The sequence below is a fragment of the Lampetra fluviatilis genome, chromosome 6 (assembly GCF_964198595.1).
Source record: "Lampetra fluviatilis chromosome 6, kcLamFluv1.1, whole genome shotgun sequence".
In the NCBI taxonomy this organism is placed as follows: Eukaryota; Metazoa; Chordata; class Hyperoartia; order Petromyzontiformes; family Petromyzontidae; genus Lampetra; species Lampetra fluviatilis.
The window spans coordinates 512,601-535,811 of record NC_136280.1 but is presented as its reverse complement, the minus strand read 5'-3'; the positions used below and the strand labels follow the sequence as shown (position 1 = coordinate 535,811).

General features: G+C 59.3%; 1 protein-coding gene across 3 annotated transcripts in view; it reads right to left on the bottom strand.

The window, feature by feature from the left end:
- Positions 1-17,252, bottom strand: part of LOC144932982 (large neutral amino acids transporter small subunit 4-like) — a 28,756-nt gene extending 11,504 nt beyond the window's left edge. Inside the window, exons 1-8 of one of the 3 annotated variants that reach the window (XM_078857388.1) lie at positions 15,771-17,252; positions 14,484-14,703; positions 9,959-10,223; positions 8,728-8,783; positions 7,887-7,963; positions 3,559-3,651; positions 2,996-3,129; positions 1,704-1,876 (exon numbers count right to left, since the gene is read on the bottom strand). In XM_078857388.1, coding sequence (XP_078713514.1) covers positions 1,704-1,876; positions 2,996-3,129; positions 3,559-3,651; positions 7,887-7,963; positions 8,728-8,783; positions 9,959-10,223; positions 14,484-14,703; positions 15,771-16,382 — 1,630 coding nt within the window. In that variant the 5' untranslated portion in view covers positions 16,383-17,252. Of the gene's footprint in view, positions 1-1,703; positions 1,877-2,995; positions 3,130-3,558; positions 3,652-7,886; positions 7,964-8,727; positions 8,784-9,958; positions 10,224-14,483; positions 15,018-15,770 lie in introns of those variants that run through there. The other 2 variants (XM_078857391.1, XM_078857390.1) reach the window with 2 other exon arrangements.
- Between the last annotated feature and the right edge of the window lie 5,959 nt (positions 17,253-23,211).

Below are 23,211 nucleotides of genomic sequence, written 5' to 3'. Positions count from 1 at the left end.
TGTTGCTGCTGCTGCTGCCGCAGCTGCTGCCGCTGCTGCCGCTGCTGCTGCCGCTGCTGCTGCTGCCGCTATCAGCGCGCGCGTTGTGCCACACGGCGCTGCGACGTTGCGCAACGCCGCAATCGGCAAGGACGTGGTCCCGCTGAGAAACGCCCGACGTTTCGGTCCGCTGCCCTTTCTCAGTTGCCCTCTCCTACCACGGAACGGGTGCTTCTAAGGTCACGTGCGATAGTTCCAAACGCAGCTTTAATTCCTCGGCGAATGTTTTCCGGCGGGGCGCTTGCACACGGGAGGAGGAAGTGGCGCGTGCCTGCGAGTCTCGTAGCCACAGCGAGATGTACCCTGGACTTGGTGGTGTCGGGTGAGGACATATTCGTCGGCTCAACGAGCCGGACGGACCCCGCTGAAATGAATTCCCCACCGCATCCCTCCTCCTCCCATCCCTCCTCCCCTCCATCCCTCCTCCTCCCCATCCCTCCTCCCCTCCATCCCTTCTCCCCTCCATCCCTCCTCCTCCCATCCCTCCTCCTCCCATCCCTCCTCCTCCCCATCCCTCCTCCCGCCCATCCCTCCTCCTCCCCATCCCTCCCCATCCCTCCTCCTCCCATCCCTCCTCCTCCCCATCCCTCCTCCACTCCATCCCTTCTCCCCTCCATCCCTCCTCCTCCCATCCCTCCTCCTCCCATCCCTCCTCCTCCCCATCCCTCCTCCCCGCCCATCCCTCCTCCTCCCCATCCCTCCTCCCCTCCATCCCTCCTCCTCCCCATCCCTCCTCCCCTCCATCCCTCCTCCTCCCCATCCCTCCTCCCCTCCATCCCTCCTCCTCCCCATCCCTCCTCCCCTCCATCCCTCCTCCTCCCCATCCCTCCTCCTCCCATCCCTCCTCCTCCCCATCCCTCCTCCCCTCCATCCCTTCTCCCCTCCATCCCTCCTCCTCCCATCCCTCCTCTTCCCCATCCCTCCTCCCCTCCATCCCTCCTCCTCCCCATCCCTCCTCCCCTCCATCCCTCCTCCCCCCCATCCCTCCTCCTCCCCATCCCTCCTCCCCTCCATCCCTCCTCCTCCCCATCCCTCCTCCCCTCCATCCCTCCTCCTCCCCATCCCTCCTCCTCCCCATCCCTCCTCCCCTCCATCCCTTCTCCCCCCATCCCTCCTCCTCCCCATCCCTCCTCCACTCCATCCCTCCTCCTCCCCATCCCTCCTCCTCCCATCCCTCCTCCTCCCCATCCCTCCTCCCCTCCATCCCTCCTCCTCCCCATCCCTCCTCCCCTCCATCCCTCCTCCCCTCCATCCCTCCTCCCCTCCATCCCTCCTCCTCCCCATCCCTCCTCCCCTCCATCCCTCCTCCCCCCCATCCCTCCTCCCCATCCCTCCTCCCCTCCATCCCTCCTCCCCTCCATCCCTCCTCCTCCCCATCCCTCCTCCCCTCCATCCCTCCTCCCCCCCATCCCTCCTCCTCCCCATCCCTCCTCCCCATCCCTCCTCCTCCCCATCCCTCCTCCCCTCCATCCCTCCTCCCCTCCCCATCCCTCCTCCCCTCCATCCCTCCATCCCTCCTCCCATCCCACCTCATCCCCATCCCTGCTCCCCCCATCCCTCCTCCCATCCAACCTCATCCCTATCCCTCCTCCCCCCCCATCCCTCCCCTCCATCCCACCTCCTCCCCATCCCTCCGTCCCCCAACCTCAGCGCTGCCCACGTACCGTTGCCAGCGGGCGCGTTAGGGACCTCCAGGTAACCATCCGCTCGGCCCTTGGTTGTTGCGTCGGCCCCGGGGGTCGCGCTCAGGCGCTGGCCCACAGAGGAGAGGTAGGAGGAGAAGCGGGGCCCTGTCACCCTGTGGTCGAGGCCCAGCCACGATAGCTTCATCCTCAGCCTGGCGCGCGGGGCCCACGGAGGAATACAAACACGGCACGGAGACCTCGGCTTACATTGAGCCGACTCGTAGACTCGAATCACAAGGGGACTCGATCCAGAGAGGCTGTGGATGCAGAGCGCACCTGAGTGCGGCGGGGTGGGGAAGTGGCTCAGAGCCCTCCCACACAACGCCGCCTCTCCCCAACTCGATAACCAGAACCTTGACCCATAATTGGCTTCCTGCCGACGCAGTGAACGCTTGCAGATGTCCTACGTTGACTGTTCGTGACCAGAGTCGCAGTCGTGGGCCGCGGTGCCTGGGCCGCAGCTGACGTTGGCGCCACCGACGTCGGCGAACGTCACACGGTGATTCGCCGTTCACACCCCGCGAGCGCACCCACGAGAACCTCGCCGGGTCTCAGGGCTCTTTGTCAGGAGGGTCCTGCCCAGGGTTGGTTTTGGGTGTGGGGGGCGGTGATCGCTATGCGTAGCCCGAATGTGGACCCTGACGCGCGCTCCTCGCTTGCTTTCAGAGGTTCACGGTTCGAATCCAGCAGCCGCCCCGAATAACACCGAGGGCGTAGTGGGGGCGGGGCGTAGTGGGGGCGGGGCGGAACGTAGTGTGTCGGCATGACGGTCCAAATTTGCTTAAATTAAAACAAATTCCCACGATTTCCGCCATTAGAATCCAGAGGAGTTGGTTTAGTTTAACCAGGTGATGACTCAAGTTGGTTTAGTTTAACCAGGTGATGACTCAAGTTGGTTTAGTTTAACCAGATGATGACTCAAGTTGGTTTAGTTTAACCAGGTGATGACTCAAGTTGGTTTAGTTTAACCAGGTGATGACTCAAGTTGGTTTAGTTTAACCAGGTGATAGCTGAAGTTGGTTTAGTTTAACCAGGTGAGGACTGAAGAGCCCAGGTGAGAGTCTCAGTGGCAAGAGTGCCCCGGGGCATTTGTCTGGTGCCAGCAGGGGGCGATGCTCGTCGCTGTGTGGAGTAGTTTGTGCAGAGTACCGTACAACATCATTATAGCCCCCCCCCCCCCCGCTGCTACGATAACGTGGCAGGACCCTCCTGAAAGATAACCACGAGACTCGGCAAGGCCTTTCTCTCCGTGGGGTGACCAAGTAACGCACGCGTAGTCCATCTCCTCCGGAGCGGGGAACGGCTCCAGGGGCCAGTGCATGAAGCAGTTGGCGAAGACGAGCACCGCCAGCAGTGCCCAGCCCAGCAGCAGCCACACGAAGGGCACGCCCGCGTCATACAGCACCTGGGGGGGGGGGCGGAGGGGGGCTGTGTGTCACCTGGGCAGGTGAGGACACGCTCAAGAGGGAAAAAAGGCCGGGAGATGCTGAGGATGGATGCCGCTGCATTGGAATTAGGGGGTATGGGTAGCGTGGTGAGTTTGGTGTTAGTGTTTGGTTTAGGGCTATGGGGTGTATAATGAGGACTAAGATGAATGATCGTGATCGCATTAGGGTTAGTGATAGGGATAGAGGTGTGGTTAGTGCTGCGGTTCATGAACGTGATCGCGTTAGGCGTAATGATAGGTATAGAGGTGTGGTTAGAATCACGGTTAGAACTGACGATGCTGATAGAGTTGTGGTCAGCGTTAGATATGGCTCTTAGAGTTATGGGAGTAGTTGACATCATGGAGGGGGGTGGGGGCGCCTTGCCCCCACTCGCTGCCCAAGCTGACCTTGACCGCAGGGAAGGTGACGGCGGCGGAGGCGTAGGAGCCCACCATGAGCGCGATGAATGTGGAGCGCAGGTTCCCAAACAAGTTGGGCAGCTGGGGTGGGAAGGGGACACGTGTCATCACACACCGCGTACAGCAGCACGCACACACACACACAGCCACAGTCCAAAATATGGCAACAGCAGCAGCAGCAGCAGCAACAGCAGCAGCAGCTACAGCAGCGCTGTGGTTCAAGAGCTCGAGGTCCTGCTGCTGCTCGTCTTTAGTGCATCTCTATATATCTGTGTGTGTGTGTCTCGAGGTGTCTTTATTTGTGTTATTTCATGGGCCACAGTTGGGGTCGCACGACTCTAATGTCCCACTCTTGGCGTTGACGTCCTCACAGCACGTGCTGATGCCACCGGTGGCGTGGAGAACGAGGACTGTCAGAGCCAGGAGGGGCTGCACCACATTGCTGATTTTGTGCAAACTTTGTACACACACCGCGCAACATACACACACAGAGACAAAGATGCCCCGTGTAGCTTTAACAGACTGTTGGGGCAAGTGCTGTTAGCAAGCACCTATGAAGGCCGGCACGGAACACGAGGGTGTGGGTGGCCAACACCACGCCCGGCCGCCTTTGTTTCCCCAGTGGTGAGGATTACAAACTACACCAGGTACTGATTTGGAGCTGAGTCGACATAGCGGAGGCCCTTAACCGTTAATCGTCGCTGGTGTTGGTCGTCAGCGGGAATCGAACTCGTGTCGCCGGGTTCGTAGCGCAGTGCGCGACACGCAGCTGCAGCTCCCTGTGCAAGGCCTCACCCCACCCCTCACCAGCCGCTTCTGAACGGGTCAAGTCGCGACTTGTTGTCGTTCAACCTCGCCTCGTGCACGGGCCTCTCACCGCGGATTCCGAGGGAGTTTGCTTCACGTTACCTGCCCCCCCCCACCGCTCCTCCTTTCAAACCAGGTGACGCTTCAGGGGTCGACTCATAGGACGCGCAACGAACCCGGCGACAGTGAAGAACATTTTAAACCGGTCCTGGGCCTCCCCTAGGTCGACTCAGCCTCAAATAAGTATCTGGTGCGGTGTTTAAACATCGCCACTGGGGAGACAAAGGCGACCGGGGGTGGTGCTGGACACCCACCCCCTCGTGTGCTGTGCACTTGCCCCAACAGTCTGGTCAGGCTATACGGGGGATCTTTGTCTTTGCAGCTCATAGCTGCCTTGTCACGGGCGATCACGAATCGGCTTGGAGACGACCAAAGACCGTTTGACAGCTGTCCCACGTCATCACTGAAACACAGATCCATAGACAGACACACAGACAGACACACAGACAGACACACAGACAGACACACAGACAGACACACAGACAGACAAAGATCCCCCATATAGCCTGAACAGACTGTTGGGGCAAGTGCTATTCGCGAGCACCTATGAAGGCCAGCACGGCACACGAGGGGGTGGGTGGCCAGGACCACGCCCGGCCGCCTTTGTCTCCCCAGGACCTCCCCTAGTCGACCTAGGACCGGTTCAAATAATCGTCACTGGTGTTGGCCGTGAGTGGGAATCGAACCCGGGTCGCCAGGTTCGTAGCGCAGCGCGCTAATCTCAACACCACCGCTCCACACACACACACAAACACATACCCCTACACACACGCAGGCACACAGACACACCTCCAAAAACACACACTCCTACACACACCATCCCACGCTACATTCTCGCATGCCCCGCGTGTGTTCGTGCGCACGCGTGACCACGGCGGCAGCGTGGGGGTGGTGGGGGGGGGGGTGCCTGGGACTCGTGGGCACTGGGAAGGTGACCCTGCTCAGGTAGGGGCGGTGGGGGGGCGGGGCTGGAGTGGTGGAGTGGGGGTCGTTCGTGCGGGGTCACCAACTTGGCCTTCGCTTGTTGTGAGTTGTGTTTTGTCGTCGTGTTGGGCGCGTCACGGCGCGGGCCCCGGCGTGGGGCAGCCGGCGGGGGTCGAGGTCGAGGGCCAATCGCGGGCCGGGCTCGCGGCAACGCCCCCCTCTGACCTGGCCATGCGAGCCGGGGCCCTGTGCTGCCCACACAGCCCCAACACACACACACAGCCCCAACACACACACACACACAGCCCCAACACACACACAGCCCCTACACACACACACAGCCCCTACACACACAACCCCTACACACACACAGCCCCAACACACACACACACACAGCCCCTACACACACAACCCTTACACACACACAGCCCCAACACACACACACACACCGGCCCCAACACACATACAGCCCCTACACACACACACAGCCCCTACACACACAGCCCCAACACACACACAACCCCTACACACACACAGCCCCTACATACACAACCCCTAAACACACACACACAGCCCCTACACACACAGCCCCCACACACACAGCCCCTACACACACACAACCCTACACACACACACAGCCCCTACACACACAGCCCCTACACACACACACAGCCCCTACACACACAGCCCCTACACACACAGCCCCTACACACACAGCCCCTACACACACACACACACAGCCCCTACACACACACATCCCTACACACACACACACAGCCCCTACACACAGCCCCTACACACACACACAGCCCCTACACACACACATCCCTACACACACACACACAGCCCCTACACACACAGCCCCTACACACACAACCCCTACACACACAGCCCCTACACACACAGCCCGTACGCACACAACCCCTACACACACACAGCACCAACACACACAACCCCTACACACACACACTCAGCCCCAACACACACAGCCCCTACACACACAGCCCCTACACACACACACAGCCCCAACACACACAGCCCCTACACACACAGCCCCTACACACACACAGCCCCTACACACACAGCCCCTACACACACAGCCCCTACACATACACAGCCCCTACACACAACAACCCCTACACACACAGCCCCTACACACAGAGCCCCTACACACACAACCCCTACACACAGCCCCAACACACAGCCCCAACACACACACACAGCCCCTACACACACACACATCCCCTACACACACACATCCCCTACACACACAGCCCCCCTCCCAACCCCTTCATGTGGCGCTGCCTCAAACCTCGCCTCACCTGCGCGCGTGACACCACCTCACCCACTGCACACTCACCACAGACACCACACTCACCCACTGCACACTCACCACAGACACCACACTCACCCACTGCACACTCACCACAGACACCACACTCACCCACTGCACACTCACCACAGACACCACACTCACCCACTGCACACTCACCACAGACACCACACTCACCCACTGCACACTCACCACAGACACCACACTCACCCACTGCACCCTCACCATAGGCACCATACTCACCCACTGCACACTCACCACAGACACCATACTCACCCACATGCACACTCACCACAGGCACCATACTCACCCACTGCACACTCACCACAGGCACCACTTCACCCACTGCACACTCACAACAGACACCACACTCACCCACTGCACCCTCACCATAGGCACCATACTCACCCACTGCACACTCACCACAGGCACCACCTCACCCACTGCACACTCACCACAGACACCACACTCACCCACTGCACCCTCACCATAGGCACCATACTCACCCACTGCACACTCACCACAGACACCACCTCACCCACTGCACACTCACCACAGACACCACACTCACCCACTGCACACTCACCACAGACACCACACTCACCCACTGCACACTCACCACAGACACCACACTCACCCACTGCACACTCACCACAGACACCATACTCACCCACTGCACACTCACCACAGACACCACACTCACCCACTGCACCCTCACCATAGGCACCATACTCACCCACTGCACACTCACCACAGGCACCACACTCACCCACTGCACACTCACCACAGGCACCACCTCACCCACTGCACACTCACCACAGGCACCACACTCACCCACATGCACACTCACCACAGGCACCACACTCACCCACTGCACCCTCACCATAGGCACCACACTCACCCAATGCACACTCACCACAGGCACCACCTCACCCACTGCAAACTCACCACAGACTGTTGGGCTAAAGTGCCGCTAGCGAGCACCTATTAAGGCCAGCACGACACACAAGGGGTTTGGTGGTCAGCGTGACCCCCAGCCGCCTATGTCTCCCTTGGGGCGACATTGGCACATCACCCAAGGTAAGCATGTAAGGTTGAGTCGACCGAGGCGAGGCGCAAAACCGGTTCAGATAATCGTCACTGGTGTTGGCCGTGCGCGGGGATCTAGTTGGGGTCGCTGGAGACGACGCACCGTGAGCGAGGAGAAGACGATGCACATGCCGCCAAATCCGTTCAGCGACAGCGCCACGAAGATGAGCACGGACAGAGCTGGGGAGACAGGGTCAGGGCTGGGGTCAGGGCTGGGGTCAGGTCTAGCGTCATGGTCAGGCTGGGGTCAGGGTCAGGCTGGGGTCAGGGTCAGAGCTGGGGTCAGAGCTGGGGTCAGGGTCAGGCTGGGATCAGGGTAAGGGCTGGGGTCAGGTCTAGGGTCAGGCTGGGGTCAGGGCTGGGGTTAGTTCTAGCGTCAGGGTCAGGCTGGGGTCAGGGTCAGGGCTGGGATCAGGGTCAGGGCTAGAATCAGGGTCAGGGCTAGCATCAGGGTCAGGGCTGGGGTTAGTTCTAGGTCGGAGTTAGAATGTGGCGTAGAGGTCAGAATCAGTGCTTGGGTTAGAGGTGTGGCCTCTACTTGGAGCTCGGGTTGGGGTTGAATCCGGGTGAGGATCATTGCACACGCGCGCACACACGCGCACGCACTAATAACAATTATAATTGTTAACAAGGATAGTTGTATGTGTGCCCCTGGCTGTGACGCGATCGCTGTATCCCGATCCACCCGCACGCCGCCGCGACGCAGCGGCAGCAGCATCAGAGCGAGGGCCGCCTCGGTCCAGTACGGGGCTGCGTGGGGCTCACGGGGAGGGGGGGGGGTGTGAGGGGTGAGGGGGGGAGCGGGGGATGGGTTCCGGGGTTTGGGGGTCGAGGACAGGACCGCGGTGGTCTGGGCAGATGGGGGGGGGGGGGGGGATGTGGGTCCTGGGGGTCAGGGGTCAGGTATGAATCCCCGTGGGGTTGTGGTGGCTTAGGGGACTCACTCTTGGGGTTGCTCGCTCCATACGCGATGAGAAGACACGAGAGCATGAAGCTTGAGCTGCGGGGGGTGAGGGGGCGGCAGGGGGTGCGAGTGACCAATGCGGGGCACGACAGCCACGCAGCCGCTTGTGTGGACAGACCCCGTCCCTGGCTCTCTGCCGGGGGCTCGCGAGATCTTTGTCGAGAGCCAAACAACTCCAGAGGGGACCACGAAAAAAACATGCACTTGACATTTCCTGGGCTGTTTGTTCACCATCGTCCCGACGGCGGGGCTAGGGGACTGCGAGTGTCTACGGAGGGGTGGTGCGGGTGCCGTGATTCTGCTCTGGTGTCCCGGGTGCAAAGCAAAACTGAACCATCAACTAATCAATGTTTTTATTTACCAGGTAAGGCCCACTGAGCTGTATTAGCTCCCCAGCCCGCACCCTCCCAGCCCGCATCCTCCCCAGCCCGCACCCTCCCCAGCCCGCACCCTCCCCAGCCCACACCCTGCCCAGCCCGCACCCTCCCCAGCCCGCACCCTCCCTAGCCCGCACCCTCCCCAGCCCGCACCCTGCCCAGCCCGCACCCTCCCCAGCCCGCACCCTCCCCAGCCCGCACCCTGCCCAGCCCGCACCCTCCCCAGCCCGCACCCTCCCCAGCCCGCACCCTCCCCAGCCCGCACCCTGCCCAGCCCGCACCCTCCCCAGCCCGCACCCTCCCCAGCCCGCACCCTCCCCAGCCCGCACCCTCCCCAGCCCGCACCCTCCCCAGCCCCACCCTGCCCAGCCCGCACCCTCCCCAGCCCGCACCCTCCCCCCCCAGCCCGCACCCTCCCCAGCCCGCACCCTCCCCAGCCCGCACCCTGCCCAGCCCGCACCCTCCCCAGCCCGCACCCTCCCCAGCCCGCACCCTCCCCAGCCCGCACCCTGCCCAGCCCGCACCCTCCCCAGCCCGCACCCTCCCCAGCCCGCACCCTCCCCAGCCCGCACCCTCCCCAGCCCGCACCCTGCCCAGCCCGCACCCTCCCCAGCCCGCACCCTCCCCAGCCCGCACCCTGCCCAGCCCGCACCCTCCCCAGCCCGCACCCTCCCCAGCCCGCACCCTCCCCAGCCCGCACCCTGCCCAGCCCGCACCCTCCCCAGCCCGCACCCTCCCCAGCTCGCACCCTCCCCAGCCCGCACCCTGCCCAGCCCGCACCCTCCCCAGCCCGCACCCTCCCCAGCCCGCACCCTCCCCAGCCCGCACCCTCACCTGCCCACGAGGCGGATCTTGCGCGGGCCGTATCTGTCCATGACGATGCCGAGGGGCAGCGTGACGGCGCTGAGCAGGAAGGAGCCCACGGTGAAGGCGAGGTTCAGGACCTCGTCCTGATCGCGGCACACCGCCCACCCCCGGGCGTGCGCGGAGAGCGGGGGAGGAGGAGGAGGCGCGCTCGCGTTCCCGGCCAGCAGGGCCAGCACCGCCGACGACGGCGAGGAGGGCGAGGAGGAGGAGGAGGAGGCGTTGCTGTGGTTCGCTAAGAAATGCAAACAAAGTCGTCGAACGAAAGTTGAAGAGAGCCCGAGGCTGCAGAGTCACACGGCGGCGGCGGTCACCGTCCCCACGCGCATCATCCAGGAGAGGCGCGCTCAGTCTCAAGACTCACGGAGACTCCCGCCAAGTGCTGTCTTTGCCCAATCAATCGACAAATGAAGTAACTAATGAATGCATGTAAACTAATTGGGTTAAGAGCGAAGCTCCTGCGTGGGGTGGCGCAGGAAGTGGGTGGGGGGGGGCACTGCGAGCTGCCTCGTGGACTTGTTGGCGGGTCTCTTGTGTGAGTCTGTGGGTCTCTATGTGAGTCTGTGGGTCTCTATGTGAGTCTGTGGGTCTCTATGTGAGTCTGTGGGTCTCTTGTGTGAGTCTGTGGGTCTCTATGTGAGTCTGTGGGTCTCTATGTGAGTCTGTGGGTCTCTATGTGAGTCTGTGGGTCTCTGTGTGAGTCTGTGGGTCTTTATGTGAGTCTGTGGGTCTCTGTGTGAGTCTGTGGGTCTCTGTGCGTGTCTGTGGGTCTCTGTGTCAGTCTGTGCGTCTCTGTGCGAGTCTGTGGGTCTCTGTGTGAGTCTGTGGGTCTCTGTGTGAGTCTGTGGGTCTCTGTGCGAGTCTGTGGGTCTCTGTGTGAGTCTGTGGGTCTCTGTGTGAGTCTGTGTGTCTCTGTGTGAGTCTGTGGGTCTCTGTGTGAGTCTGTGGGTCTCTATGTGAGTCTGTGGGTCTCTATGTGAGTCTGTGGGTCTCTATGTGAGTCTGTGGGTCTCTTGTGTGAGTCTGTGGGTCTCTATGTGAGTCTGTGGGTCTCTATGTGAGTCTGTGGGTCTCTATGTGAGTCTGTGGGTCTCTGTGTGAGTCTGTGGGTCTTTATGTGAGTCTGTGGGTCTCTGTGTGAGTCTGTGGGTCTCTGTGCGTGTCTGTGGGTCTCTGTGTCAGTCTGTGCGTCTCTGTGCGAGTCTGTGGGTCTCTGTGTGAGTCTGTGGGTCTCTGTGTGAGTCTGTGGGTCTCTGTGCGAGTCTGTGGGTCTCTGTGTGAGTCTGTGGGTCTCTGTGTGAGTCTGTGTGTCTCTGTGTGAGTCTGTGGGTCTCTGTGTGAGTCTGTGGGTCTCTATGTGAGTCTATGGGTCTCTATGTGAGTCTATGAGTCTCTATGTGAGTCTGTGGGTCTCTATGTGAGTCTATGGGTCTCTATGTGAGTCTGTGGGTCTCTGTGAGTCTATGGGTCTCTATGTGAGTCTGTGTGTCTCTGTTTGAGTCTATGGGTCTCTATGTGAGTCTGTGGGTCTCTGTGTGAGTCTGTGGGTCTCCATGTGAGTCTGTGGGTCTCTATTTGAGTCTATGGGTCTCTGTGTGAGTCTGTGGGTCTCCATGTGAGTCTGTGGGTCTCTATGTGAGTCTATGGGTCTCTATGTGAGTCTGTGGATCTCTGTGAGTTTGTGGGTCTCTATGTGAGTCTGTGTGTCTCTGTTTGAGTCTATGGGTCTCTATGTGAGTCTGTGGGTCTCTGTGTGAGTCTGTGGGTCTCCATGTGAGTCTGTGGGTCTCTGTGTGAGTCTATGGGTCTCTGTGTGAGTCTGTGTGTCTCTATGTGAGTGTATGGGTCTCTGTGTGAGTGTGTGGTGGTGTGTGTGTGCTGGTGAGTGTGGAGTGCTGGTGAGTGTGGTGAGTGTGGGGTGCTGGTGAGTGTGGTGAGTGTGGGGTGCCTGGTGAGTGTGGTGAGTGTGGGGTGCTGGTGAGTGTGGTGTGTGTTGGGTGCTGGTGAGTGTGGTGAGTGTGGGGTGCCTGGTGAGTGTGGTGAGTGTGGGGTTCTGGTGAATGTGGTGTGTGTTGGGTGCTGGTGAGTGTGGTCAGTGTGGGGTGCTGGTGAGTGTGGTGAGTGTGGGGTTCTGGTGAATGTGGTGTGTGTTGGGTGCTGGTGAGTGTGGTGAGTGTGGGGTGCTGGTGAGAGTGGTGCGTGGTGGTGCGTGGTGTTGAGTGTGGTGAGTGGTGAGTGTAGTGAGTGTGGGGTGTTTAAGGTGACCTCTCCTACTCGTAGCCCGCCTTGAGGGGGAGGGGCTGTCAGGGCGCGGCCCAGCATTGTGTCTTTGTGTCTTGTCCCAGGGGGCTAGGGCAGTGGGGGGCGGCATTGTCTCTTGCACCCTGGCGGGAGCGGTAGGAGGGCACTGGGGAGGGGGCGGCATTGTGTCTGGCAGTGGGCCGGGGGGCCGGGGGTGGAGATGGGGGGCGCTGTTGCGGTTACGGCCCTTGGGAAGATGCGTTCATACAGGGGGTGCGAGTGGGGGGCGGGCAGGGGAGGATGGGGGGGACCGGGGAGACATTAGCTCATAGCTCACAGGGAGAGGTTGCAGGCGGCACTGAAAGTGGGGGGGGGGGGGGGGGGGCAAGATCCTGACTCGTAGAGTTGCGGTGGGGGGGGGCTCCTTTGTCCTGGGGGGGGGGTACGGAGCAGTCTTCCTACACCAAGCACGTCAGGTGGACTCATCCCCTCGCCTCTCTGTACTCACTGGGGTCACTCACCATCAGTGGAGTCACCATCACTGGGGTCACTCACCATCCCTGAGGTCACTCACCATCACAGGAATCACCATCACTGAGGTCACTCACCATCAGTGGGGTCACCATCACTGGGGTCACTCACCATCACTGAGGTCACTCACCATCAGTGGGGTCACCATCACTGGGGTCACTCACCATCCCTGAGGTCACTCACCATCAGTGGGGTCACCATCACGGGGGTCACTCACCATCCCTGAGGTCACTCACCATCACAGGAATCACCATCACTGAGGTCACTCACCATCAGTGGGGTCACCATCACTGGGGTCACTCACCATCACTGAGGTCACTCACCATCAGTGGGGTCACCATCACTGGGGTCACTCACCATCAGTGGGGTCACCATCACTGGGGTCACTCACTGGGGTCACTCACCATCATACGTCACGACACTGCACATGAGTCTGGGGCTTCTGGCCACCAGTTGGGGGGGGGGCTAGAGTAGGGGGGGGGGGCTGGGGGAGGGAGGGGGGGCTGGGGGAGGGAGGGGGGCTGGGGGAGGGAGGGGGCGTCGTGAGATCGAACGCGGCGCTGGATCCCGTGAAGGTCGCTAGACCCCCCCACCTAGAACAAACACCGCCCCCCCCTCCTCCTCCTCGCGTCTCCGAGTGGAGGCGTCAGGGCCTCGTGTTTGCAGAACCTGCCGGGGTTCCCGTGGGGGGAGGGAGGGGCGAAGAGGTGTCGAGGTCGTGGAGGTGAACTCGAACTTGAGTCACTCGCAGGCCCTGGGACGAGTCAGGGCAGGAGGCGACAAACAAACTAATAAGACGAGCTCTTTCTCTTGTCAAGAATTCGGCAACAAAATCTGAAAACGCGTGCGGCTCTTTAAAGAGCCGCAGGTTGCCACCCCCTAGGTTAGGGGGTGGGGGGGGTCTCCCCCGCCGCCCCCACCTCGCCCATAAACCCCGCTCCCTATAGCCGCTCGGTACAGCCACGTGTACACGTGTGTGTGTACATGTGTGTGTACACTTGTGTGTGTACACTTGTGTGTGTGTACACGTGTGTGTGAGATGACCACCCACCCCCTCGTGTGCTGTGCCGACCTTCAAGGGTGCTCGCTAACAGCACTTGCCCCAACAGTCTGTTAATGCTATACGGGGGGGGGGATCTTTGTCTTTGTGTGTGTCTACTGTGCGTGAGTGTCCGCTGTGTTTGTGCACGTGTCGGTGTGTCTACTGTTAGGGGAAGGTACATTGTGTGTGTGTTCGTTGTGGTTATGTGTGTGAGTGCACGTGTGTGTGAGCGCACGTGTGTGTGAGCGCGCACGTGTGCGTGAGCGCGTGCGGGCGGATTCCGCTGAAGTATGCCGCCCTCTCTCTCACATCACCATGCACCCCGGAATGGCCTCTCGCCTCTCACAGATGGTTTCCTTCCAAGACACCGAGGTACAAGAAGGGCCACAGCGAGACTCGGAGACACAGGGAGACGCGGAGACACAGCGAGACACGGCGAGACACAACACAGATAGACAAGCAAACATGTGCCCGAGCTGAAGTGTGGAGCGCACCGGCCGTGGTTCAGTGATATGTGAAGAAGGCACACGGGGACACAAGAGACACGGGTTGGGACAAGATGAGACGGGATCCGGCAGCCAGGGTCGGGTCTCCACGCCCCTGGACCCCACACACACCTGTGTCCCTACGCCCTTGGACTCTCATACACCTGGACCCCCGTACACCTGGGCCCCCACGCACCTGGGCTGTCGCTGCACAGGTGCGAGTAGAAGCCCTCCGACTTGAGCATGATGAGCAAGGACCCCCAGCCCAGCAGCACGGCGCTCAGCAGCAGATTCTCCAGCACGGCGCTCACGGCCATCCACCAGCGCCTGCTGTGCGCCCGGGCAAGGCTGGGGGGCATGGCTGCCAGCTGCCCTCTCGAATGCCCTCTAACGACGAGCAGCAGGGGGTGCTCGGCCTGGCACGGAGTAGTCGGGGAAGGAGGTGGGCGCAAGACGGGTTGGAGCGCAATTGAGGGGGCGCACAGATACACGCAGATATTGATACGCACGCACATATACAAAGACAAAGACCCCCCGTTTAGACTTACAGACTGTTGGGGCAAGTGCTGTCACCGATCACTTATGAATGACAAGACGGCACACGAGGGGGTGGGTCGCCGGCACTACGCCCGGCCGCCTTTGTCTCCTTGGTGGCGATGATTACACAGTGTACCAGCTACCAATTTGAGGCTGAGTCGACTTAGGGGAGACCCAGGACTCGGTTCAGAAAATCGGTGTTGACCGTGAACGGAAATCGAATTCTGACCGCCGGGTTCGCACGCAGCGTAGCGCCAAGCGCACGCACGCGCACGCGCGCGGCACGCAGCGTAGCGCCAAGCGCACGCACGCGCACGCGCCAAGCGCACGCACGCGCGCACGATCGCGCTTCACCGCCACGGCGCGAACTCTTAGGTAAGAGGCGGTTCCCGAGTTCACACAAAACACGCATTTGTGCCACCACAGCGATGGTACCGGGAGGATGCGTGTGCCCCCTACCCTGCACCCCCACCTCTCCACGCCGAGCCACGGGCACTCATTGCGCCAATTGTTCGAGCCAATCGTCAAGTATCCTTGAGTCGGCGCGCGACGCGGCCCTAATTATTACCATTAGCGCGAGACCGTGCTCAGTTGTACCACAATTAGCGCGCGCGGCAGGCCACGTGGACCCTTTAATTAGCGCGCACGCGGCAGGCCGTGGGGCGCGCGGCTCGCTAATTGGCCGGAGCCGGCGCTCTTCGTGGAAAACTGCGCCAGTGAACTCGAGGCGGCGTCTTGCGCGGCTTTGATGATCGCGAGCCACGCGGCGCGACGCGCTCGGTGCCAATTGGGGGCCCGGCGACTCCGTCTCGCCAAGGCAGGCGCGGCGTGGGCCCGCGAGGGGCCCTGGACGGGGGTTCATTCAGTGGACGATCCCCACCGGGATCCTCCCCGGGGGCAAGGGGGGTGTCGGGTGGGGGGGCCACGAGACCTCGTTGGAACTCACCTGGATCGCACGAAGACCCCTCTCCAGCACCGCGAGGTGGGGCGAGGAGCAGCCAGAGACACGAGCTACAAAAACTAAAAACGAGAGACTCCGAGAGACAGAGAGAAGACGCAGAGAGACAACGAGACAGGGAGACAGCGGCGGGGAGAGAAGCACCGAGAGGCGGAGACAGCGGGAGATGGAGAAAGCGAGAGATGGAGACAGCGAGAGATAGAGACAGCGAGAGATGGAGACAGCCAGGCGAGTGGCAGAAACAAATGTAGAGACGGAGGGAGAGAGACGGCGTCGCGGATTTCTTGAGGACTCTCCGCTCCCGTCGACTCCGCGCCGAGAAGTTTTGACTGCAACGCTCCTCGCAAAGAGCCGTATTAGGTTGAACGGGAGGGTGGGAGGTGGGGGTTGTGTGGGAGGTGGGAGTTGGGTGGGAGGAGGGGAAGGGGTGCAGGAGGAGGGGAGTGGCCGCACGTCACCCCTACAAGGCCAACTCGATCGAGCAGAGCGTACGTACGCGGTTGTTGGCAGCCACGACAATTGAATAAAGCTATATGGCACCTTCGAATCTTGTCTTAAGACGCCACATTTTTGGACGGGTTTCGACAACCTGTGTCTCATCAGCAGTCATGCTCGCTCGAACCAATTCCGGTGAATTGCCGGCTGTTGTAGACGAGGACCCTGATTATAAACGTTGCCAATACGACTAAACACACACGGGGACATGCGCAAAAACGCACGGAGAGGCGCGCGTTGGGAATTCCACTGAGGGACAGAGAGAGGGACACACGCAGGTTAGAGACATCACCACACCGATTTTCATCCAGCAGTGGATAGATTATGTTTACTAGAAGGGGCGATGGCCACTGGTCGAGACTAACGATGGAGTGGCAGCCCAAGGACAGAACGCGCCCGAGACGACGTCCAGTGGGGAGATGGAACCACGAATTTGGTAATCGCGCAGGTGCCGGGTCGAATTGTTGCATCGCAGGACCGCGTGAGAGGTGGCTGAGGATTGGTGAGGCCTTCACGCAGCAGTGGATAGATACTGACCGATGACCGATGGTGGTGGTGGTGCTGACGACGCGAATAGCGGTAAGAACGACGACTCTCACCTTTGCGGCGCCCGAGTTAGAGTCCAGGGTGTGTGCATGTTGAGTCTATGCGTATGAGTCTATGGGGGTGTGTGTATGTTGAGTCTATGGTGTGAGTCTATGGAGGTGTGTGTATGTTGAGTCTATGGGTGAGTCTATTGAGGTGTGTGTATGTTGAGTCTATGGGTGTGAGTCTATGGGTGTGAGTCTATGGAGGTGTGTGTATGTTGAGTCTATGGCTGTGAGTCTATGGGGGTGTGTGCATGTTGAGTCTATGTGTGTGAGTCTATGGAGGTGTGTGTATGTTGAGTCTATGGGTGAGTCTATGGGGGTGTGTGTATGTTGAGTCTATGGGTGTGAGTCTATGGAGGTGTGTGTATGTTGAGTCTATGGGTGTGAGTCTATGGGGGTGTGTGCATGTTGAGTCTATGGGTGTGAGTCTATGGAGGTGTGTGTATGTTGAGTCTATGGGTGAGTCTATTGAGGTGTGTGTATGTTGAGTCTATGGGTGTGAGTCAATGGGTGTGAGTCTATGGAGGTGTGTGTATGTTGAGTCTATGGCTGTGAGTCTATGGGGGTGTGTGCATGTTGAGTCTATGGGTGTGAGTCTATGGAGGTGTGTGTATGTTGAGTCTATCGAGGTGTGTGTATGTTGAGTCTATGGGTGCGAGTCTATGGAGGTGTGTGTATGTTGAGTCTATGCGTGTGAGTCTATGGGGGTGTGTGTATGTTGAGTCTATGGTGTGAGTCTATGGAGGTGTGTGTATGTTGAGTCTATAGGTGTGAGTCTATGGAGGTGTGTGTATGTTGAGTCTATGGGTGAGTCTATGGGGGTGTGTGTGTATGTTGAGTCTATGGGTGTGAGTCTATGGAGGTGTGTGTATGTTGAGTCTATGGGTTTGAGTCTATGGGGGTGTGTGCATGTTGAGTCTATGGGTGTGAGTCTATGGAGGTGTGTGTATGTTGAGTCTATGGGTGAGTCTATTGAGGTGTGTGTATGTTGAGTCTATGGGTGTGAGTCTATGGGTGTGAGTCTATGGAGGTGTGTGTATGTTGAGTCTATGGCTGTGAGTCTATGGGGGTGTGTGCATGTTGAGTCTATGGGTGTGAGTCTATGGAGGTGTGTGTATGTTGAGTCTATGGAGGTGTGTGTATGTTGAGTCTATGGGTGCGAGTCTATAGAGATGTGTGTATGTTGAGTCTATGGAGGTGTGTGTATGTTGAGTCTATGGGTGTGAGTCTATGGGGGTGTGTGCATGTTGAGTCTATGGGTGTGAGTCTATGGAGGTGTGTGTATGTTGAGTCTATGGGTGAGTCTATTGAGGTGTGTGTATGTTGAGTCTATGGGTGTGAGTCTATGGAGGTGTGTGTATGTTGAGTCTATGGGTGTGAGTCTATGGAGGTGTGTGTATGTTGAGTCTATGGAGGTGTGTGTATGTTGAGTCTATGGGTGTGAGTCTATGGAGGTGTGTGTATGTTTAGTCTATGGGTGTGAGTCTATGGCGATGAGTCTATGGGTCTCGAGAGAGACGAACTCCCGGCCCCGTGCACCGGGCGGGCAAACAACCCGGAGCTGCTGCCCCTGCTGCTGCCCCTGCTGCGTTAGCAGGAGGTGGACAAGCAGTCAACAAAGCCACGCAGCGCATTCCTCAATCACGCCGTGTGTGTGACCCGAAAAGGGAAACAGAGCATTGCAATGGGCAACGTTTCGGGCAATGGCCCTTCTTCATATCACTTTGGCCCCTGTACGTGTGTGTGCTCTGAAGAAGGGTCATGGCCCGAAACGTCGCCGAGTGTCTGTTTATGTTTTGTTCAATGTCCGCGTCTTCGTCACCGGTGTCGATCCGCGCGCTTCTCGCTCCACCCAGCAGAGGGCGGCAGCGGTCTGGGCCGCGGGGGGCCACGCGGACCGGGGGGGGGGGGCGAGGAGGTGGACGCGGGGAGAAGCCTCCGCTCTCCTCGCCAGCGTCATGGCAGCAGCATCATCATCAGCCGCATCATCATCAGCAGCATCATCATCATCAGCCGCATCATCAGCAGCAGCCGCATCATCATCAACGGCAGCATCAGCAGCGGCGGCATCATCAGCAGCGGCATCATCATCAGCAGCAGCAGCAGCAGCATCATCATCATCAGCATCATCAGCAGCGTGATGATGTTCAGGAGTTCGAGGCCACAGTCGAGTTCCGCTCGCCGCGGTCCTGCTGCGCCCCTCCTCCTCCTGCTGCGGGCATGGCCACAGTCGCACGGCACGTGCCTTCTCGCAATGCATCTCGACGAGTCGCTACGTACCACGATTCGTATCTATGTATCTCTAGGAGTTTATATGTATCTCCATAAGTCTTCATGCATCTCGACGAGTCTGTGCGTGTCTGTACGGGTCTCTATGTATCCCTATGAGTCTGTGAGTGGATAGGTCTGAGAATCTCTATGAGTATCTATTTATCTCTGGGTCTCTATGTATCTTAGCAAGTCTGTGTATGGGTCTCGATGCGTCTATATGTATCCCTGCGTCTGTATCTGTATGAGACTCTCTGGGTCTCTATGTGTGTCTACGAGTGTGTGTGGGTCTCTATGAATCTCTGGGTCTCGATGTATAACAAGACGACCCATTCTGGGAAAGTAGGCAAATTGGGAAGGAGTAGGGGGGAGGAGTAGGGGGGAGGAGGAGGGGGAGGAGGAGGGGGGAGGAGGGGGGTCTGAAGTGGGGGAGGGCTGTGGGGCTCAAGCTCCGCCCCCCGGCCCCGCCCCCCGACTCCGCGCGCGATCCGGGTGGAGGCTGCGTGGCGACATCCCCAGCGGGGCCAGCTCGTGGCCCCGCTGGGCCCTCGCTCCCGCGACTCCTCGATGCCGCCCACGGCAGAAGCTGGAGTCGCGCGACCCCTGCTGCCCCTGCTGCCCCTGCTGCCCCTCCTGCCCCTGCTGCCTCTGCTGCCTCTGCTGCCCCTGCTGCCCCTGCTGCCCCTGCTGCTGATGATAATGATAGAGTCGCTGCTTCTGCTGCTATTAAACATGGAGACGACATCGCGGACACAGCCGATGATGCCTCCACCACCACCAACGCACCTCCTCGCTACCACCACCACACTTCGCTACCACCACCACCACACCTCGTTACCACCACCACCACCGCCACCACCACACCTCGTTACCACCACCACAACTCGTTAACACCACCACCACACCTCGCTACCACCACCACCGCCACCACCATCACCACCACACCAAACCTCGTTACCACCACCACCACACCATACCTCCTCGCTACCACCGCGCTCTGGCCTCCGCCAGGTGTCGCAGCTGCTGCGTAGGAGACGCGCAGCGACCACGACAATCTGCCCGGCAGAGGTCGCAAACGGGGTTTGATTCCTTACCCGTACCCGGCGGCACCAGGGTCGCAAACGGGTACCCGTACCCTACCCGATACCCGGCTATTGGGTAGGGTACGGGTATCGGGCACCCGATTGCGACCTCTGCTGCCCGGCAGTCTCCCGCATCGTGAACGATGATTGTTGTTGATGACTCGCACCTCCGATTAGCACGTTTGGCTACGTACGGTGCGAAAGAGGTTCAACATACATACTGAGACACAGAGACCCATAGACTCATACAGAAACCCATAGACTCAGACCCATACTCGCACAGAGACCCATAGACTCGCACAGAGACCCATAGACTCACACATGCCCATAGACTCACAGAAACCCATAAACTCAAACCCATAGAATCACAGAAACCCATAGACTCACACACAGACCCATGGACTTGCACAGATACTCATAGATTCAGACCCACAGACTCACACAGAACCCCATACTCGCACAGACCCATATACTTACACAGACCCATAGACACAGACCCATAGAGTCACACAGAAACCCATAGACTCGCACAGAGACCCATATACTCGCACAGAGGCCCATGGACTCGCACATAAACCCATAGACTCGCACAAAAAACCATAGACTCGCACAGAGACCCATAGACTCGCACAGAGACCCATAGACTCGCACATAAACCCATAGACTCGCACAAAAAACCATAGACTCGCACAGAGACCCATAGACTCGCAAAGAAACCCATAGACACGCACAAAAACCCATAGACTCACACAGACACCCATAGACTCACATAGAACCTCACATACTCGTACAAAGACCCATAGGCTCACACACGCCCATAGACTCACAGAAACCCATAAACTCAAACCCGTAGACTCACATAAACCCATAGACTCGCACACAGACCCATAGACTTGCACAGATACTCATAGACTCAGACCCACAGACTCACACAGAAACCCATACTCACACAGACCCATAGACACAGACCCATAGAGTCACACAGAAACCCATAGACTCGCACAGAGACCCATAGACTCACACAGAGATCCATAGACTCGCACAAAAACCCATAGACTCGCACAGAGACTCATAGACTCGCTAAAAAACCCACACACTTGCATAGAGATCCAGAGATTTGCCCCGAGCCTCCCACCAGTACTGCTGCTGCTGTTGTTGTTCTTTTAGTCGGCGACCAGAGCATGTGTCCGCATCCGGCACACCGCATCCTGTATACCTCAAGGGTTGTGACAGTTGCTAGTCACGTGTCGTCGACCTGGAACATCTGGTGAGAGATTAGCCCCAGGCAGTCACTCTCACCCCACCCCGGCCCCTCCACCTCTTTCACCACCCTTTCATTATCCTCGTCTCGGTTCACTGGGGCCCATCAAGAGGTAATTGCGTGCACGCGGCCACACAGAAGCAGCTGCTAATCCCCCCATCGTTCAGTGGCAGGTCCGTTCATATCTTCGTATTTTAAACTAAAAACAGTTTTTATTTCGCCAGGTAAGTCCCACTGAGCTGTGTAGCTCTTCTTCAGAAGCGACCTGCCTAGACATGCTAGCTCAACGAAGTGGCTTATCGTCACCATCAAGTGGAAATGTATAGCAGCAGCCAAATACTCTAAACGCGTGATGTTCATTCTAACTGGGGAGGGAAAAACGGGAAGACCCGGAGACAAATCCACACGACCACGGGGAGAGAGGCACGCAAACTACAAGTATACAGGTGGAGTGGTGGCGCAGTGGTTAGCGCACTGCGAACTTGAACTCAATCACCGGGGGTCACGTCCAGGTCACTGCTAAGCAACATCAGCTGCGAGTGATACATGAACCGGTTCTGGGCGCACACCGCACCACCAACCCTCACCGGCCAGCGCTGTGAAGTGAAACAATCGGCATGACCGACGCGGCGTGGAGAGGTCCTCATCCAGCAGTGTATTTGATGAATAGCTGTGAAATTATCATTGCAAATTATCTCCATGCATCTCTTAGAACAGAGCCATCAAGTGAAACAGTACGCTCTGCCCTTCTATGAGGTGGGGGGAAGGGGGGGAGGGGGCAGAAGGGGGGGGGGGGTCCCCACGAGGGGGGGGGGCACGAGAAGGGTGCGAGGCGCGGTAGACGCAGAGGATGGGGGCATGTAACGATTAATCGATATACGGATAAAAATCGATTATAATCGCTCCGATTACGTGGCCCGAAGTAGGCGTAGCCGTGAGTCGACTCGTGCAGCTGCTCTCTGGTTCCCGTGGGGGGGGGGCAGTCACTGGGGGGGGGGGGGGCGACGTGAGTGGCACATCGGATGTTGACGATGACCGCTGACAATGGGCGTACAGATCTGGCTCTGGATATCATTGACGTTTGGGAAAGGGTCAGGAATATGATTGGGATTGAGTTGGAGAGAGGGTTTGGGTTGGCGTTAGGGTAAGCGCTAGGGTTATGACTAGCCCTGGGATCAGGAGGAACGGTGGGGAGAGAGGAGGTGGAGGAGGAACGGTGGGGAGAGAGGTGGTGGAGGAACGGGAATGGCGCCGCTTGAGAGGTGGGGGCGAGGCAGTGGAACTCGGAGAAACGCAGAGAGACACAACGAGAGACGGAGACAGCGAGAGAGGCACTCGCACTGCGTTAGACGGAGGCAGTGTCGGGGATAAACGTCGGGGTGGGGATTTGGGTGTGGCAGTGGATGGAGCGGGACGGGGTTCACCAGCCAGGGATTCGGTGTCCCTTGTGGGATCGCGCCTCCTGAGTCCAGGGGAGGAGAGGCTCGAGAGCGGACCCCGGGGGTGGGACCCTGGGGTGTGACCCTGGGGATGTGAGCCTGGGCGTGTGACCCTGGGGGTGGGACCCGTGACATTCGAGACGCACTCGAGTCCCTTCTGCGCGTATCCAGGGCCGGCGGGAAGGTGGTCACAATACCCCCCAAACTTACCCAACTAACACGTTAACTATCCACCACTGCTCAGGAACTCTACACCATCACCCATCAGTCTCAACACCACCAGCGCCGCCCCTC